The sequence below is a fragment of the Mustela lutreola genome, chromosome 4, assembly GCF_030435805.1.
Source record: "Mustela lutreola isolate mMusLut2 chromosome 4, mMusLut2.pri, whole genome shotgun sequence".
NCBI classification, from domain to species: domain Eukaryota; kingdom Metazoa; phylum Chordata; class Mammalia; order Carnivora; family Mustelidae; genus Mustela; species Mustela lutreola.
Window position 1 is genome coordinate 56,621,541 of NC_081293.1, and position 20,555 is coordinate 56,642,095.

General features: G+C 52.8%; 1 protein-coding gene across 2 annotated transcripts in view; it reads right to left on the minus strand.

Annotated features, from left to right (window-relative positions):
- The window catches only part of HK1 (hexokinase 1), a 112,595-nt gene that overhangs the window by 50,875 nt on the left and 41,165 nt on the right, over positions 1–20,555 (minus strand). Inside the window, exon 1 of one of the 2 annotated variants that reach the window (XM_059170059.1) lies at positions 10,721–10,926. The exons of the other annotated variant lie outside the window; for it this stretch is intronic. Within the exon in view, the coding sequence (XP_059026042.1) occupies positions 10,721–10,783 (63 nt within the window). The 5' untranslated portion in view covers positions 10,784–10,926. Of the gene's footprint in view, positions 1–10,720; positions 10,927–20,555 lie in introns of those variants that run through there. 2 annotated transcript variants of the gene reach the window in all.

Below are 20,555 nucleotides of genomic sequence, written 5' to 3' on the forward strand. Positions count from 1 at the left end.
ACAGGGGCCATGCCTTCCAGGCCCTCTGCGTCCTCTACAAAGCCCTCCGGGTGTCTTTGCCACTGGGCTGGGCACCTGCTCCACTGGGCGCAGGGCGGGAAGGCCTCCGGTGACGCCTAGCCAGGGAGGTCTCAGAAGGGTTTGCTGGCTCAGATAAGGATGGAGACTCCTCTTCCCTGAATGGCCCAGCCCTTCTCCCAGAACAGCCCCTCACTTCAGCCTCCTGGAGACCTGCGTGAGGCCAACAGCCTCTCCCGAGGGGACAGAGTCTTCTGGGCGTTCTCTGGTTCTCTAAGCGCTCCCCCCCACAACAATCTGTGTCTCAAGGCTGAGGCCCAGAAGGACACAGAGCCCTGTGGGAAACAGATTCTCACTCCGCTCTCCAGGCCTGCCGGAGACTGCTAATACCTGAGAGCCTCCAGTATTAGCAAATGTGTTTGGGAAAATAAATTCCACTTTAGAGGCTCCCGAGTGCAAGACTGGAGCACGAACCCCGCCAGAGCAAACAGGACCTCTGGGCATGTTAAAACCCAGCGAGGCGAGGTTCCCTCTCCCCAGGCTCATCATGGAGGCTCATCCCCTCAGGCCGCCCAGGGACAGGACAGGGCTCTACACCCTTACCAACCATCTTATTTATGCTCCTGAACTGCTAGTTCCCTTTCAACAAGCATGGGCTGGGCACCACAGATTAGTCATACACACTTCTGTGTACTCACAACAAACCAGGAGGAAAATGGGATCCCTGTTCCCAATGAGAAACTGAGGTCTGGGGAAGGGAGATGTTAAGCAGGGACAGGGCCCACGCTGGGTGCATCAAACAGCACATGGCGGGGGGCGGGGGGGGGTGTGTGCGTAGGGACCCTATCTTACACAGGAAAAAGCTGGGGCCTCGAAATCAAGGGAGGAGCCCCATGTACCCAGCAACTGGTGTGACTCCAGCTCGAGCCTCCAAACTCGACGCTCCTCCCCTGACTGACCAGAATCCTCTTGCTAGGAGAACCGTGTAAGGCCTTGAGGTCATGCCCAAGGGCCTCCTGACGACCTTAGTACCCACTAATACCCAACAGTAGACACTTTCTCCTTGGCGAGAGAGACCAAGCTATAGGCCCAGGATGAGAACAAAGCTGTCACAATGAACTAGCTAAAAATAAAGGAGGAACCCACAGGCCTCAAGAGGAACAGAGCCGCCCTGGAATGTGGCAGGGCAAGAACAACAGGCTTAATTCCTAGCCTGCCTGAGTCCATGGCTTGGGCTGGGGCCAGCCTCCAGAATCACCCTTCCCAAAGTCCCAGGCACCTCCAGACAAGAGAGAAGAGAGGCTCCAAAGGGCAGTTCTGCTTTCACTCTGAGACAACCAGATCCCAATGCCCCGGGGTGCAATCGGCGCAGTAGTGTGAGTAGACTGGGCTGGAACCCCAAAGCCCTCAGGCCTCCTCCAGCTACCCCGCCCCACCCCATCACGGGGGCAAGTCACTTCCACCAGCAAAACAGTAACAAAGAAAACTGCCCGCTGGCCCTCATAAGGGCTGCAGGAGCTCCAGGCGCCGGGATTACTCTTCCTCCTCTCCGGAGATGACTCTCCCCCCGAAGTGCCTCTCGGGTGCCGACAGGTGTGTCCCGGCATTCCTACAGCTCCATGTGCTCTCCAAGCGGTTCCACATCCCTTCTCTAGCTGGATAAACGGGCAGAGGGCAAGGCAAGAATCATTCATCCCATCTGACAAATAAGGAAACTGAGGCCCGGACAGCTCGCCGGCCACCACCATACTGCTCAAGCTAGAAGAATCTGTTAGATAGAATGGATTCTAGCCTCCCAGCCTTCCGGATGCGGACACTGTGGCCCAAGGACCCCTATAAACCCACCACTTTGAATGCCAGAGTGCCTCGGCCCAAACTTCAGCCATAAAATGCACTGTCTAGCAGAGCTCTGTCCAACAGAAATATAATGAAAGCCACATATGTAATTTTAAACTTTCTAGTGGCCACGTGTTTTTTTTTAAAAAGGTGAAATTAATTTTAATAACATTGTACTTAACCCAATATAGCCAAAATATTATTATGCTTTTTAAATTGCTAATGAGATACTTTATGTATCTTCTTGTCATACAAAGTCTTTGAAATCCTGTGCATACCTGACACCTACCAGCAGACTCCAATCAGACTTGCCACATTTCAAGTGCCCAGTAGTCACGTGTGACCAGCGACTACTGTTCTGGACAGCACAGCTCAGCACCCCCATTTTGGGAGGCCTGGGTGATGGTTTCTAATGCGGGCTGTGGCCACGTATGCAGCCTTGGACCACGATCCGGGTTCCACAGGTGCAGCCAGATCTGCCCACCAGTGTCAGACGGACAGGCCTGCAATCCCCGAGCTCATCCTACTGCTTTGCAGCCACACTGATCAGGTCAATTTCACTTCCTGAGGTTCAAAGGCCACATGCGTAAAAGGCAGGAAGAAATGCCTACATCCAAGTTGCCTGGAAGGACTCGACGAAACCAAGCCCGTTAGAGTATGTCGCAAACAGAACAGATCCCTGCAAAGGTGAGGTGGTGCCTTTACGACAGTGGCCTGGGTCTCCTACTCCACTCGTCCCACCCACCCAGAGAGACATCAGAGAAGGCACCAGGAGTCACTAGAGAAATGAGGTCAGATCGAATAACAGGGCTGAAGGCAAACCCCAATCAAGGAAACAAGCTGCTCAAAGTGTGGCTGGGCAGAAGCTGCAGGTGCCAACAACCTTCAGGACTGTGCATTATAAAAGCATTACGGGTTCTTCTGGAAGGTTAGGCATGGCCCTTGGTGGGGGTCCTCTTTTAAATGCAAACAAGGATGGGGGAGGAAGACAGGGTACAGGGGGAAATTTGAAAAATGGGATATTTCTAACATTTCACTGTAAATGACTTTATTGGGCCAATTTCCTTCTCAGGAGGAGGGAGTTCAGTCAACACTGAGCAAGAGAAGAGGGGCACGGGGTGGGGGGAGGGGCGGGGGTGGGCAAGCAAAGCCAAGGTGCCCATGTTGGGGAGGATGGGGAAGGAGAGAAAGAGTCCTGGGGAACCTGCAGGCTGGGGGGAGGTCCGGTGCCCAGCTCTGCCTCAACTTTCAAGCTCCCTGGCTGTTTCCCTAAACAATGAAAAGGGAGGGTTGGGTGCAGTATGGTGGGAAGAAACTTGGGTTTCTGAGTTCGGGGACCAGGGAGTGTTCCTGTCCCTATTACTAATGAACTGTGTGGTCTTTGGCAAGTCACTTCACCCCCTGGGGGGTGGGAGGGGTCTCTGTTTCCTCTCTTCTAAACGGAGGCAGTGTCTTTCTCCAGGTGGATAAAGACAAGGGTTCCCCCAGCAACGCCAGTCCTACACATACGCCCAAGAGGAATAAAAGTCCACACAGGAAAAACACGCACACAAACGTTCACAGCAACATTATTCCGAAGTGGGAATAACCCAATGTCCATCAACTGACAAATATATAAACACACTGTGGAATCTGGATACAACTACATTTTATTCAGCTGCAAAGGACCGATCGATGCTACGGCGCGCACAAACCCTGAAAACACAATCCTCGGTGACAGACCAGACACAAAGGCTACATACTGCAGGATTCCATTTATGTGAACTGTCCGGAAGAGGTAAATCTGTTTTTATAGAAAATAGATTAATAGACACCAGGGACTGGGAGGAGGGTGGGGTGGGGGCCGTCTGCTTAATGGGTACGGGGTTTCTTTTGGGAGTGATGAAAATGTTCTGGAATCAGATAGTGGTCAGGGCCGCACAATCTCGTGACTGTACTTGAAGTCACTCGGTACACTTTAAAATCGTGAGTTTTACACTGAGTATTAATACCTCAACTAAAAAAATAACGGGGGCTCTGCCATCACATTTGATGGGTCTGAATGCTGGCTCTTCTGCTGTTTCCTAGCTGAGCCTCAGGGTCTTTATCCAAAAGTGGAGATCCTAACAGCACCCCTGCACAGGGGCGATGTGGGGATGTGATGTTTTCTGCACAGTACCCGGCAGTGAACACGACAGGCATTCCATGATGAAATCCTGATGATGAAATAAGACCTGTGTGAGGAAAGACAGGCCCCTAGTCGGCATTCAGTGTCCCTCCAAGGTCCCCTCCCAGTGTCAGCCTCTGTGGCCTGTAACCAAGCCTGGAATCAGATAAACATGATCCAACACTTTCAGCCCAGAAGCAGGGACTGCGGTTTGTAGACGGCTGGGCTGCCCACTTCGCGGTTCAGTCATCCTGCTGTGGGGCACGGCCACCCTCTCCTTTTAGGAATGATAGTCAGAGAGGCTGCAGGCCTAAGCGTCCTCTAACAGGGCCAGCCACATTTAGGCGGCTGATAAGACAGCCAGGCCTGGCTCGGCTCCACCCAGGAAGGGAGAGGTTGTGTGGCCAAAGGCCCACGTGCATGCTTTAATTCCCGGAAAAGTGCAACGGATTCCCACACTGGAGCACGGGGGGCAGAGGGGGGCTCAGAGAGTCCTCCCCGCCTTTGGCTGCACCTACTCCCCCTTCTCGGAGTGTATATGGGTCCCAGCAGCAGTCAATGGGGCTGCCGTCACTCACAGAGCGGTCAACCTCACCAGGGCTCTGCTCCATACAGTAAACGAGGAAATGGCTAATTTTAAACTAAAGTCAAGTGTGTAATGTGAATGGAAACAACTGGGAAGAAAGAGACTCTTTAAAAATTATCTACTTGGGACTCCTGGACAGCTCAGTCCACTGAGCGGCTGCCCTCAGCTCAGGTCATGATCCCAGGGTCCTAGGATCAAGTCCCCCATCAGGCTCCCTGCTCAGCGGGGAGCCTGCTTCTCCCTTTCCTTCTGCCTGCTGCTCCCTGTGCTTATGCTCTCTTTCTCTCTCTTTGTCAAATAAATACATAATATCTTTTTAAAAAATTATCTACTAAAACACGTTACAGGTTTGACTGTCCCGAGGATTAGTGTGGGATGACAGGAACCTGTACAGACTTCTGGTGGGGGTATGAAGTGGCAGGACCCCCGGGGATGGCAATTTGACAAAACCTGGAAAATGGGAAGATGTACACACTCTTCGACCCAGCAGTTCCAGCCCAGATCGACAGCCCGGAGCCCAGAGCAACACGCGTGTGTTCTAGAGACTTGCGTGAGGAGAATCACAGTGGCACTGTTTCTAAGGTCAAACATCAGAAACCCAAATTCCCATCAAAAGAATAGATAAATCCTAAATTGTGGTGTTTTGCACAATGTGAGAGCATGCAGCAGTCCAAATTGATGAAACACAGGTGTGTGCATCCATGTGGAGCAATCCTGAGGACAGACTGCTGAGGCAGAAAAGGCGAGTTGCAAAAGGATACATCATTTACAAAAGCTTATAACTACATAAAGTAACTATAAACTATACACTGTTTATAGACACATGCTCTGTAATTAATAAAGGCATAAAAACATGCACGGAAATAATAAACATCTACATCAGGACTGCGGCGCTCTCTGGAGGGAGACACAGAATGGGAGAGAAGACAGGAAAGCCGAGCTTTCAGTCTTTCTCTAATGTAATTGTAACCATGTCTGTAACTTCTCAGGCTGAGTGGTAGGTACACAGGTGTTTGTTATACTGATCTCAAATCTCATTTTTATGCACCTCGAATATTTCATAATAAAATGTGTCTCCTACATATTGACTTCTGGGGGAGAGAATTAAAATACAGATTCCATGTTAAATCAGTAAAATCAAGAAGGATGGATTTTTCTCCTAGAAGGAAGAAGCAGAGGGAGTAAGAAGAGCCTACTGGAGCCCATTCCAGATTGTCTTAAGACCTTGAGAAAGTCATGTCTCTCTCCATGGGACCTCCAGTGCCTGTTTCTAAATGAGGAATAAAATTCCTGCTTTTCATCTGCAGCATAAAGGGCAGACAGGGGTGATGGCGGGGGAGATGTCCCGGGAGGCATTGCAAGGGGGAGCACTGCTCTGGGACACTCAGGAATACTACTGCTTCCTGTCCTCACAACCTCACCGGAGGTTTTTGAAAGTACACATACACACAAGCTTGTTAATATACGTGTGTGTATGATTTGACAGGTGGGGACACACACACACACACACACACACACACACACACACGATACCTGCTAAGACAGCCATAACTGTTCCGGGATGCTCAGAGATAACAAGCCATTCAGGAGAAAGCAAAACTACATTTTGAGATCTATCCATCTGACTCTCCCTCACCAAGTTTTAAGTCTAAGACCCATTTGCCCACCTAGGGCCTGGCTTTAAGCCCCTCCTAAGTTAGCACTTTCCCACCCATGATCTGAACACTAGCCCTATATGCTCTCACAGCCTTCTGTGCTCTGCACTTCTTCCAAGACAGAAAATCATTAGTGATGCTCTGGGGGAGTAGGGAGCATTTCACACCGAGTTCATACCCGTCACCCCAGCCTAGCACAGCCCTCCGCACATGATAAAGGACTCAACCGTTTCCAAAGAAACTACTGAGTTTCTGAGTTCTAAAGGTCCACAAATCAACAAACAGGTGCCCGAAGCCTGGCCACGGCTGCCTCCCGGCCTCAGAGCTGCCTGGCTGCCCTTAGGCACGCTCAGAGCTGACTCTGGGGGCTAATTCCATCCCGCAGGAGTCCCTGACTGCAGGCACGCGCGGAGAGACAGTACCAAATCTGTCTCTTCTGGAGAAGGCTGCCCATGCCATTTCCAGAAAACAGCAGGAGTGTGGGAGGACCGCGCGGCACGGCCAGATGTGAAAGTCCCTTGTACCCACCCGGTTTCCCAGTTTATTCCCTCACAACAGTCCCAAATTATCAAACCAAACGAAGCGTTGGGGCTTCTCGGGGTGGGGGGAGGGGGAGCTCCGAGAACATCCCCAGTAGCAGGGACAAGGATAATGAAATAAAGAATCACCCAAGGAGTGAGGCTCTAACCGGACATCTGTGGAACAGCAGATCAAAAGGTATCTGAGGTATTTTTCATAACTTTCTATCTCTCCTCTCCCTCACCTCTGGGCAATAAGAAAAGGGCATTTTATTAATGCTTGGTGTTGCAGCTGGAATACATGGGCTGGGAGAAAATAAACCATGGGTAGCTCTTTAACTGCCAAGCATAGTCTCCCCCACCTTCCTGGGGCAAGCACTCCTGAGTTCAGCTGTTGGACAAATCACACCTGTTTGTTCACCTGCTGATGGGGATTACTCAGGGTCACAGGGATCCCACTCAGTGAGAACCCACTGGTTGCCATTCTTACAAACTTGAAGGAAAGGAAGCTAGTACTTACTTTTTTTTTTTAAGATTTTAGTTTTTAATTTTTATTCTTTTTTTTTTCCCCTAAGATTTTATTTATTTATTTATTTATTTGACACAGAGAGAGACACAGCAAGAGAGGGAACACAAGCAGGGGGAGTGGGAGAGAGAGAAGCAGGTTTCCTGCCAAGCAGGGAGCCTATGTGGGGCTTGATCCCAGGACCCTGGGATCATGACTGGAACCAAGAGCAGACACTTAATGACTGAGCCACCCAGGCGCCCCAAGATTTCATTTCTAAGTAATCTTCACACACAACATGGGGCTCGAACTCACAACCCTGAGATGGAGCGAAGCATGGTTTACCGACTGGGCCAGTTGGCCGACACCGGGAAGCTAGTCCTTAAGAGGCCACGTTCTCACCGTGTTGGACTCCTCCTCCTCTCGCAAACAAAGCACTATGCGCACTATCTCCCTCCTCCAGGCTCTTCATGGCCAAGCCAAGTGGAAGAGGCCGGCAAGAGGACTGGCCTGTTAAAAGTTACTTGGAGGTCAAAGGACCCCGCCTCTAGCTACAGAACTAGCAGATGTCTGGGATTCTGATGAATGGAATCTCTCACAAGCACACACGTGCCTTCCTTTTCCTGGTAAAAGCACCAGGCGAGTAAAAGGAAACTATGTCTTGTACTTATTTCAGTCTAACACCAAGACACGCTTTTCCCAGCACCCCATTAACCAACAGCACACAAATGCACTCTGGTAAATGGGGCTCCACGCAGGGCAGCCAGGCCCTTGGCCTGTTTCAACCCCAGATATATTTACAAGATTGAATTAGTGACATGTCTCACCGGCAATGGAGAGAGAAATGAGAACTCTTTTCATGATCGTGTCTCTATCCTGAGCAATCCCGGAAAAACCTTCCCTGACACCATCCCCGTCTTCCCTCCTCCTACCCCAGGCCAGAAGGCAAGAAAATGAATGAATGCTAGTGGGAGAGGCCGGGGCTGTCTTTAGAGCCCAAGAGGCTGCCTAGGGCTGAAGGGCTGAATCATCATGGCTACCCACGCTGGCAGGGTAGGCAGGCGGGGGCTAGCCTCGCTGGGTCCCTACTGGGTCCCCACTGGGTCGCAGGGAGAGCCTGATTTAGGCAAGAAGAGCAGGGTTTGGAGTCCTACAGCCCCACCCAGCCTTTTCACAGTAAGTGGTGGGTAGGAAGGGCTGCCCTCTACCAAGTCTGGAGGCCCAGGAGAGAAGATGCAGTCCCCAAGGCTCTGTACAGGTGGAGGTGGGGAAAGCTGACTAGGCCATTGTTAAGAGTGTCCACTAGGCTCTCAGGAGGCCCTGGAAGCTTCCTGGGGACCACACCCATGGAAGGCAATGCCACACAGCCCATCATGCAGACCAAGGTGATCCTCTGGCAGGCGCATGGGCGCGCACACACACCCCCTATAGAAAGCAGTTTAAGATGGTCCCCAGTGGGGTGCAAGTAAGCCATCTCGTTCCTAAAACTCTCCTTGGCCAATAATACCACATGATGTAAGCTTTGGCCTCAAGACCCTCCTCCAGCACTGTTCTGAGGCCAGGAAGGGGTGGGGAGGGAAGGCCAGGTTCCCAATCTCAGAGCAGAAGGGATTTGAGGAGGACCAATCCATTCAGAAGTCACACACCCAGATGCCTCCAGGAGCCTGGTCGATGGAATTCGAGGGAGGCCACAGTCAACACCGAGTGCCTGACAAACAATGCTTACTGAGTACAGTTCAAACCTCAACCCAGCGTAGGCCCCGAAGGCCACACAGGTGATATGGGTATGGATGGTGGAAACTTAGAAGAGTCTTCTGGGTCCCCCACTCCACTGGTCTGCTGTCTGGAACTACAGTGTATGCCACGTGCAGGGGAAGGACCGTGAACTCATCTGCACGGTACATTTCCCCACTGGAAATGGGAAGAACGTCAGCGGCACACAACACCCCTGGAGAGAGCCTGAACAATACATGCGGGCAGACACAGCTCCCTGAGCTCCGTGGCCAGGGCAAGCTCCACCGCACTGCCCAGCAGGGAGCAGGAGTCCCACAGCCAGTCAACTCTAGAGTCACTGTTGCTTCTAGCTCTGAGGGATGGTGGCAGATTTCCAGGCCTTGTCTCCTAACTGCCCTGCTTTGGTCCCCACGTAGCACAGGACCCAGGATCCAAGCAGCATCCCCAGGGCCTTGGTCTCAGCACCTCCCCCTCAGCTAACTTCCAGGAGGTCCAAGTTCCCCGTGGAGGGAGGGAGAGACCCGCTCTGGCACTGCCTCTTAACTCACCAGGTGACCTTGATGAGGTCACCGCCCTCAGCAGGCCTACTTCCTATTGGGCCAGAGGGGGCTGTCCTACATAGATGGGAAGAGAACTGAGTGACTCCAAAGCTTCAGGCTCCCGCCTCTCACCTGTAGGTACTTCCCTTGTCTGATGTCAGAGTCAGGCTCACTTTGTTTGTGCATCCCAGCTTACTCCAGCCGTCCTGTCACCCATGCTGGGTGTGGGGGGGTCAGGAGCCTCTGCCAGGCCTCCGACTGATAAAACGGTTTCTTTTCCCCACAGCCTAGGCTGTTCCTTAAAAGCACGGTGGCAAGGCTGGCATTAGGGGAGAGATACACCTTTAAGACCTGCCAGTGGACAGTATTTTCTGCGAGACGGATGTCAAAGGCAGCAACCCTTCAGGGTAGGGAGACGCGTCCCAGTGCGAGTACACACATGTCGCAGGCATACATGTCAAGGCCTCTATCTGACTCAAAAAGACCAGTCACTTATTTAAGCTCCCTGGCCTGGCTGGAAATTACAGTTTAAGAGCAGTCACGTAGAGGAATAAAAAATTCCATTTAGACATGCCGCTCCCGACCTGAGGCCTATGAGCAAAGTTTCCGGTGGCCTCCGCACCCCTCCCCGTTCCGGGAAGCCGGGCGGGTCACCCAGTCCCCAGACTGAGGAGCAGCCGCAACAGCTGGCAGAACAGGGCTAAGAGCCTCTCCGGGCACCTGGGGCCCTCCGCGAGGACCCCCGACTATGGGATGCCCGGCCTCCAGCCGGCACCCCCGCCTGCTGCGCGCTCAGCTCCCCACCATCCCTGTAATCACTCCTCCGCCCACGGCGCTCAGAACCTTCCGAAGAGGCCTTGAGGACCGACCCACCGGTCCCCCCCCCCCCCGCCACTCCCAGCTCAGGCGCCTCCCCGCGTGGCCCGGGGGCCCATCTGACATCCACAGCCCAGCTCAAGGACACTGCAGCAAGCAGCCCCGTCTCGGGGGTCGTCCCCCCAACACACACACAATCCCGGGCAGAATCGAAAAGCGAAGGCTTCCCTCCTCCCCTCCGCCCTGCCGTCCGAGCGGTGCCGGCCTGGAGGAGGCTGGGCGCGGGAGGATGGAGGCGGCGGCGAGCGGATGCCGGAATGCAACGCTGCGGGCAGAGCGCCGGGCGGCCGCGCGGGCGGGGGCGCACCTTTTTGACTTGGTCATCCTTCAGCTCGGTGAAGTAATAGGCCAGGAGCTGCGCGGCGATCATGCTGACGGTCTCGGACGCGAGGCGGCGGGCGTGGGGCCGGCGTCGGAGCTCCGCAGCCCGGGCGAGCCGTGGTCCTCGGGCGGCTGCTCGGCGGCTCCTCCTCCTCCTCCTCCAGCCGCGGCTCCACCCCCAAGGCCCGGGAGGCGGTGGCTCGCGCGCGCCCCGGCTCCGCGCTCCCGTCCCCGGCCGGGTGACAGCCGCCAGCCGGCCCACCTCCTCGGCGCCCATTGGCTGCCGCCCGTCTCTGCAGCGCGGGGCGGTGGCGTCCGGGCCCGGGCGGGGGGGCGCGGCGGCCGCTCCCTCCCGCGCCGGAAAGGGGGCGGTGGCGGCGGCGGGGCCGCGGAATCCCCCGCGGTCCGGCATCTGCCGGCACGTCCCCCACGTAGGGAGCCGGCGGGAGGGCAGGAAGCTGGCTCGGGCGCGCAGGGTCGCGCGTGGCGGCGCCCGGCCGGACGGGCGCGCGCGGGGCGCGGGAGCAGGCGCCGCCCGACTCGGACGGGACGAGCTGCCCCCGAGGGGTGCCCGCGGCCGGCCGGGGCGGACCCCTTCCCGGGGAAACGAGGGCTCGCCCCCGGAGGCTCCGCGGATGGGGAGACGCGGGAGGCGCGCGCAGAAGTGGGTGTGCGGAGCGAGCTGGGCCTGGGCCGGCGGAAGCGAGCGCCCGAGGCCGCGCGGTCCTCGCCGCCGACCCCCGCTCCGGCGGGCGCCTGCGGCTCCGCGGGGCAGAGCGCGGAGCCCCAGCTGCGTCCTCCCGGCGGTGCATCACCCCGAGCGCGGCTCGTCCGGCCTAATCTCCGGCAGACGGATTTGTGTTGCTAAATCGAGAGCGACGCCCCACAGCGCCCGCCCCGGAGTCCCTGGAGCCCGCGGCTCTGCGGAGGGCTCACGCCCCGGCCTGGTCGCAGCACCACCACCCCACCCCCGGCTTCCTCTTCCCCTCGCGCCCCGAGGCTCGCGGCCATCCGGCCCCTCCGAGGTGCCACCTTTTTCACTTCCCCAACGGAAGTGAGCCGGGCTGGGAGGAATCCTCGGAGAAACGTTCAGCCCTGACGAGGGGGAGGGGAGGTGCGGAATCGGGCGGTTGGGCTGCTGCTGGGACTGTTCTTAGATCGTCGCGTCTGTGTGCGGGAGCTTTACTGCCTCACCACGGGACGTGTAAGGAACTCAAAGTACAGCGAAGAGGTTACTATCCTGATTCAACAGGTCATCCAGCTGAGGCTCCCAGAGGCCGCGTCTCTGGCCGAACTTCATACAACCAGGAAGCTGTAGATCCAGGATTAGGTCCGTGCGTTCTCAAAGCCAGTGCTCACCCCTGCAGTTGGCTGTCCTTCCTTTGTATGCAGCCTCTCTGCCTCAACAGGCTGGGCTCTCGGGACCAAGGCTGCACCACGTGGGGCCCTGAGAGATGGTCACAGTCCAACTCCCCCCAACACGACCACCACCTCTACCCTAGACCTGGATCCGGGGGAGCCCTGACCAGGCCTCCGTAAAGGTATAGTGGTCCCGGTCCAGGACATTCCTTCTCAGGAGCATCAGGGGTCTGACCACTGTGGTCACCAAGCAAAGAGGACCTCAGATGTGACCCTTGAGGCCAGAGCCTTCAGTCCAGAGCTCAGCACCCAGGGCTGGCTTTCTGAGTCACCCTTCTGAACTTGCCTCCTCATCTGTAACATGGAGATCCTAAAGCCCACCCACCTGATACAAATAAAATACCTGCTTATTATACACGATAAATGATGGGTATTTTAAGATTGGGTAGCAGCAAGGGCTTCTCACTTGTGTTCCTCCCCGTTCTAGGCCCTGAGGAGATTGCATAGCAATTTTATATTTGTAATTTTGAATTGTTTAACCAAAGAGGCTCCCTGAAATTATTTAAGCCTCCAACCTCACAAAGTCTGGATCTGCCTTGAGGATAGTATCGTCATAAACTAGGAACAGAAGTTCTCTGGCATCCATCGAACACTTACACTGCCTACATGGCCATAAAGCAAAATTGGGAGAAAGAGAACAGTTTGGTGGTTCTCCACTGCCATTTGAGCCCTGCAGTGGTGATGCTGGAAGTTGCTAGAGGATCAAGAACTGTGCCTTGCAAATTACCCTGGCTCCCACATCCAGCCCTCGGTGGTGGAAGGAGCCCCATGCAGTGGTCAGGAGCATTCCGAGTACACATACCCCTCAACCCGGGCCCCCGCCATCACTGCACCCCTGTTCCATCCATGATCTCTTGAATCACTGAGCTGGAACCAGGGAGCCCCTTAATCTTCCAGTTTTTCAGGCTACCCTGACATGTTCTTTTTTCAGGCAAGGAAGCTGCCAATACTTTCTCTTCCCTGGCCATGGAGAGAGAAACTGCTTCTCAAGATGACTCCTTCCTCCTCACCCCTTGAATGCACACAGTCCCCAAGGTCCATCAGTATTTCCTGAGAAATATCTCTAGGCCTGCCCCACTGCTTCCCTTCAACCCTGAGGGCTCATGGTCCCATGCCAGAGATATTATAAGAGTCTCCTAGCTGCCCTCCCTGGTTTCTGGCTTTCTACCATCCCAGTCTTTCTGAAGTCCAGGCCACATTATTCCTGCTTTTTTTTTTTTTTTTTTTTTAAAGGCAGCCTAATCACATCATAGCTCTTCCCCAAACCCCTTAATGACCCCCTCCTTCCTGACAGAGCCAACTGAAACACTTCAGCCCGATGTCTGAAGCCTTCTGCGATCTGACTCCACTATTCCCCGATTACCTCTTCCTCCCCCCACTCTCCCCAACCCACCAGGTCCCTTCCAGCAGGGCTCTGTATGTCCTTGCTCGCCCCGACTTCTCCACTCACCACCCCCCAACCAAGTGTCCGGGTCACCCTCTCACCGAGGCATCTCTCCCACCTGCCACAGAAAGCCTTTCCTGAGCATGCTACTCACCCCGGTCTCCCAGGCCTCAGCACTTCCACACGGCCAACTCGGACTGTGCTCAGAGTCCATCTAGATCTGGACCAAGACTCTTCTTTACAGACGAGGAACCTGCGACGCAGCAAGTAGGCCATCTTGTCCAGTGTCAGGCTGTGGTGGCGCTCGGGGCTGGGACACGAACCCGGTTCTGATGCCCAGCCAGTGCTCTGTCCATCCTCCCCCACCCCCACCTCACTGCAGCCTGGGCCTCAGATAAGTGTGGCTGAGCCCTAACAGTCAGCCTGATACTGTTGACTGTCTTCTGGGGGGGCTGGCCTTCTCTGCCCCAATCACACACGGGCTCCTGAGACCAGAGCCCGTTCTGCACTGCTGCAGCGTCCCCTCCCGGGCTCAGAGCTGGGCCTGTGTCCCCTGATCACCTCAAGCACTTCTTTCTCATCCCGCCTCTTTTTGCTGTCAGGTAGCTCTTAGATCCCAGCTGAGCCTGATGAGGGATCAGAAGGGCAGCTGAGGACGAAGCACAGGGGACACTCCATAATCTCCCTTCTGCACACACTCCCAGGTGGGCTCTGTATGACATTCCTTTAGGAAAACTTCCCACTGTCTGTGTTGATGCTTTGCTAAAGGGAAAAACAGCTTTCACTTGACAATAGCCAGGCCTCCAGTATCCTGAAAGTCTTCTTTAGCATATGAAAGCCCTTTTGGACATCTCCCTTTTCCCTTACTTCCCCTAACTCCCAAATATATAATCAGCGTTTCTCACAACCCCAGTGCATCAGTTTTCTGCCCTCAGGTCCTGTCCCAGTGCTTGAATAAAACCACCTTTTTGCACCAAAGAGGTCTCAAGAATTCTTTCTTGGCCGTAGGCTCCGGACCTTACCAGTATTCCAGAACTACATCAAGCCCCTTGCTGATTACTCTGTGGACCCCAAGAAAGAACAGCAATGGCCTTGACCATTGGAAGTCTAGTTCCAGAGGTCTCCCCTCACCCTCCAGGTGCCCAGCCCTCTCACCAAGGTCCCCCGGATTTCCCTGTTCATTGACTGTGCTCCCTCTTGTACCGGCGTTGGGGTGGGGGGTGGGGGTCAGGCCATGCCAGGCTGCCAGCCACAAAACCCACTTGCCAGTAAGAGAAGGCAAGCCACAGCCACGTCAGAATGGGACAACTGCCATTGGACCCAGGGCACTGGGAATGGCACTCCAGAAATCCTCTCCCACGGATCAGAGCTGTACCCCAGCACCTGCGCGTGCACTCTTCTACCAGCAGTGTTTGCATAATACTGACAGTTTACAGAGCATTTATTTTCTCGAATATTGCCTCGTGTCTCCTGATAACAGGCTGGTGAGGTTACCAGGGCAAATATCATTATCCCCACTTAATCAGTCAGGGAGGGCTATGGAGGTTTGGGGCGTGTGGAAGGTCTCAGAGGCAGAGAAAGGGAAGAAAGAAAAAGCAAGCCCAGCGTGGGCGAGCCACTGCCGCGTGTTAGAACCCTGAGGCGAGGGGGTGCAGGCAAAACATGGTCCGAGAGGAAGCACCTGGAAGGGAGCCTGAACCCACATTTCTATTACTGAGATCTGTGCGTTTCAACCTGGCTATACTGAAGAATCCCCGGGAGAGATTTTACAAATGCTGATGCCCAGGCCTCAGCCCCAGAGGGCAGCAGAACTGGCCTGGAGTGCAGGGCAAACAGTACCTATCGAGGTTCCCAGGTATGTCCGAGGCGCAGCTTGGAAGGCGAATCGCTGCTTTAGATGCTAACTCTCCATGGGCGACAGGCCCCTCTTGGACAAACCTGAAGGCCGGTCCTCCAGGGCCCTCGAGGCTCTGCAGATGCCAAGACCCTGGGATGAAAGTGCACGGTGGGTTTCTCATCAACTTGGCAGCTGGTTTTGCTCCCTGGAGGGGGCTGGGGCTCTAAAATCTCCTGGCGGGAGGAGGGAAACTGGGGGATGGACATTAAGGAGGGCACGTGATGGAATGAGCCCTGGGGGTTTACATAAGACTGATGTATCACTGACCTCTACCTCTGAAACCAGAATTACATTATATGTTAATTAATTGAATTTAAATTTTTTAAAAATCACGTTCTTGGCCTGCCTCCCATCCTTTTTTATTGCCCACAACAGTTCCATCCACTGACAACATTGTCACAGAGTTACAAATTGGCAACCGCCAGGCGCATCTCTTATTCAGCCCGCGGAATATGTTACAAGTATGATGAAACACTGAAAAATGAGATTTCACTTGAAAATCCAGGTTCCCAGCATCTCAGGTCTAGTTACGCTGGGCGCCTAGCATCCCCGGGCCATGCTCAGCTAGCTCTGAGCAGCCTATGCCCCCTTCAGACACTGCGGGGTGCTGCAGCTTGCCCCAGGCACCCCCCCCGCCCCCCCAGGTGCTCCCCCACCCACATCCCCAACCCCCGCACTGAGGCACACTCAGGTCTGGTCCCTGTAGGCCTTTAAGATCCCAATATTTGGAATTAACAGGCAGAAGGCCTCAGGTATGAGGACCGGGATTAGGATGAAGCAAGAGAGGCAGTGCCTAGGTGTGCGAGATTTCAGGCTTGCGTTCAAATCCTGCACTGTGCGCCCCTCTCTCGCTTCCCCAAGTCCCACCCCTTTCAGGTATCCTAAAGCCCATCCTCTATTCCACTGCCTCTAAACCTGATAAGCTTCTTAGGCAGAAAGAATGACCTCCTGGAAGAAGGGTTAACCAGATGGCTGAGGTCAGCCCGGCTCCTTATCTCAAGCCTGCTCCCTCCCCAAAGGAAGCCGGTATCTTGTGCGCACAGAGCAATCTCAAAAATCACCCTATTGATTCCTCTGAGTTTCCTGGGATAGTTCTCTCCAATGCCACATTCAGCCACCTCCCTGGGGCCAATGATTCCCTTTAGAATTAGCTCCAAAATATACAAGGAAATGTTCATGCAGGAGAGCCCATGTCAACACCCAGGCAGGATTCCTAGACTGCAGGGTCTCCTAGGTCAGCAAGTTAAACACGCATACAAATAAAAATAGGTGCTGACTTTTTCATTTTGCTAAGAAAAAATAAACTGTAGTCACAATTTCCATCTCCTATCACCATCATTGCCTAAAGGAAAGAGATGTTCTAAGCCAGAGAGAGAGAAAAACAAGGGCTGCTTTTAAACTAAATACCTCTGACTTTATAATATATAATAGCTAGTTCTCAGGGAGAACTCACTGGGGACCAAGTATGGGTCTAAATTCTTATATTAACTTCTTGGACCCTCAGAACAACCCAATGCGGGAAATACCAGTTATATCCCCATTTTATAGATGAGAATACAGAGTCACAGGGAGGTCAGGGAACTTCTCCAAGGTCATACAGCTACTGCAAAGAGCTAGAATGTGTGCCCAGAGAGTCTTACTGGAGACCCACCCTCACCCCCACCCCCTCGGCTCTAACAAGGTGAAATGCTCATTTTACCATACTGTCCTTATTTCTTTCATTCTAAGCAGGCCCAGCGATGTCTCAGTTGCAGATCAGTCCAAAAACCTGTCTTGGGGAGCTTCTCCCGTTGGGTACTGAGTCATGCCTGGTTAGTTTGTAAAGTGAGGAGCCTGGCTGTGCAGAGCCCTCTTATGAAGGAAATTCTCAAACCACACAGTGAGGCAGATTTGCGTGATCCACAGGGGTCTTGTAAGGGAGATGCAGAAGCAGCAGCTGCCTTTCCCAGGGTGGGGGTGGGGGGCATCCGGTTTGGTGGATTCAGCTGAGCTGGCTGAGTGTGCCCTCCTGCCTCGCTGTCTTCTGTGGCTCCATCCCAACGTGCCCTACCCAAGGAATCAAGAGCTCCAGCCCCCACTTCTCACCTGAACTCCAGACCCGGGTCCCAACTGCTTGTGAACATCAACCTCTAGACCCCACGGACACCTGAAACTCAGGAGGGCTCCCATTGTAGTCATTTCTTCTCAATTCCCCACTTGTCATTTATTCACTCAACAGACATTTGGGAGCCCCCTAATCTGTCTCTACTTCCTGGTCACTAGAAATGGGCTGGTGAGCAGGACGGAGTCCCTGGCCGCATTCTGGTGGGGTGAGACAGCCAGCAAATAAGTCACAAATTAAATACACATGAGGTCAGGCGCTAGGAGGAAAAGTAAAGCAGGAGGTAGGCGACACAGCTACCTGCTACAAGATCCATTTCCCCTTTGTTCTGGCTAACGAATCCCCAATTTTTAGCTGAATCCAGCACCCCCACCCCATTAAAGACTATATTTCTAGCCTTCCCTACGGCTACATGTGGCCATGGGAGCAAGTTCTGGCCAAGGAGATTAAAGGGAGAGCATCTCGGGTTGGCTTCCAGGAGCCTTCCGTAAGACACAGAGATTATACAGCTTTTCAATTCTTTTTTCTCTTCCTTCCTGCTGGCGGAAATACAGACGCTAGAGAACGGGCTAGAGAACCAGGAACATCTTGGATATTGAGATAAACTTGGAAATGGCAGCCACACAAACAAAGCAACAAAATAAAATAGAAGGAGTTTATGTCCCTGTCACCAAGGTGCCCCATAACAGCCCCCCACTGACTGCCTCTAGATTTCTAGAACTTCAGAGGAAAATAAAATTTCAGTGTGTTAATTCAACCGCTGTTTTGGAGTTTCCTGTTAATATCAGCTAAATCTGATCCTCACTGATAGCTAGGTTGAACAACAGAGAGTGAGAATATCCTTTCGGATAGCATGAATAGGGGAGGCCTCTCTAAGGATCCGACATTTGAGCAGAATTCAGAATAAAATGGAGAACACCATGCCTGTGCTTCCTCCTCCCTCTGAAAAAAGTGTCCCAAGTAGAACCATCTTCCCAGCAGCCAAGCTGGAAACCTGAGCATTATCCTTGAGATTTCCCCTCCCAAATGTCCTGCATCTAATCTGCCACCAAACTCTACGGAGTCAACCTGTCTATGTGCATCAGGAACAAAATAAAACCCATCTCGCCTAGAGCTCTCCCGAATCCATCCTCTTCTCCCCATTCCCTCTGCTAGAACAGGCCTATAGTGGGGTGCACAGTGCCCCCTAAAAGATATACTTTAACTCAAAACCTGTGCATGTGACCTTATTTGAAAAAAAAGGGTCTTTGTGTATCGTCTCTAGGGATCTGGAGATAGGATCTTCCCAGATGGGTTTAGGTGGACCCTAAACCCAGTGACCTTCCTGATTGGGAGGCGGAAGAGAAGACAGTAGGGGGGAAGGAGAATGGCCCTTGAAGGTGGCTCAGAGATGAGAGAGGGTTCTGCAGCCACAAGCCAGGGGGTGCCTGGAGACACTGAAAGTGAAAGCAGCCAGGAAGGAGCCTCCTCGAGAGCCTGGGGAGGGAGCCCCACCCTGCTGACACCTTGATTCCGGACTTCTGGCCTGCAGAACTATGTGATAATAAATTTCTGTTATTTTAAACCACCAACTTTGTGCCAATTTGCTATTGCAGCCCTACAAAACCAATACAAAGCCCTTAGCAAGATGGACTCTCTCCTAGTCCCAGGCTGCAGAACTGGTCAGTTCAGAATCCCCTGTAGCAAAAACATTTTGACCTCATACCTCAACAATCTATATATTTACTTATAACTATCGATGCCTACTGCTGCACTATTATTTATGTTATAAAACATACCTAAAACATAGACATGAAAACAGATGAGACAGATGAGAGTGTAAATTGACGCTATTTTGGAATCGTTCAATTATTCCTAATGGAGTTTATCATAGGGGCGCCTGGGTGGTTCAGTTGGCCGGGCATCCAACTCTTGGTTTTGGCTCAGGTCATGAGGCCCACTTGGGCTCCACGCTCAGGATGGAGTCTGCTTGGGATTCTCTCTCTCCCTTTCCCTCTGCCCCTCTCCCTGCCCCTCTGCCCCTCTCCCTGCTCACATGCTCCCTCCTCTCTCTCTCTCTCTCAAATAAATAAATATATCTTTTAAAAAATTAATATATACCTAGCCCATGACCCAATGATTCCATTCCTGGGTATTTACCCAAGAGAAATGAAAGCACATGTCCATATAAGGATTTGTACACAGGTGTTCACAGCACTTTATCAGTCATAGCCCAAACTAAAAACAATTCAAATGTCCATGAGCACAGGAGCAGATTAAAAAATTGTACTATATCCATACATACTTCATATGTTTCAACTATAAAAATGGAATGCTTTCCCCCCACCTTTGGTAATAGTTTTACTGAGATATAATTCACATACCATATAATTCACCTATTTAAAGTGTACATTTCCGTGATTTTTAATGATTGTCGAGTTATGACATCATCACCACAATCATTTTGAGTATTTTCATTATCCCGAAAAGAAACATTGTATCTTAGCTGTCACCTCCCAAACTCCCATGCTCCCCAGACATAGGCAACCACAAATCTACTTTCCATCTCTACAGGTGTGCCTGATCTGGACATTTCATACAAATGGAATCATACAGATTGTGATCTTTGGTGAATGGCTTCTTGCATTTAGCATGTAAATGTACTTCATTTACATTTGTTCACGTTGTAGTACATGTCTGAACTTCGGTCCTTTTTTATTTCTGAATAAGTTCCCATTGTGTGGATATACCACACTTTCTTTATCCATTCATCAGTTGATAGATAAAATATTACAGACTGGGTGAGTTAAACAACAGAAATGTGTTTTCTCACAATTCTGGAGGCTAGATGTCCAAGATCAAGGTGTTGGCAGGTTTAGCTTCTTCTAAGGACTCTTTCCTTAGCTTGCAGATGGCCCCCTTCTTCACATGGCCCTCTCCCTGTGTGCAGGCATCCCTGATGTCTCTTTGTGGGTCCACATTTCCTCTTCTTGAAAAGATGTCAGTCAGACTGGAACAGGGTGCACTCTAAAGACCTCAAT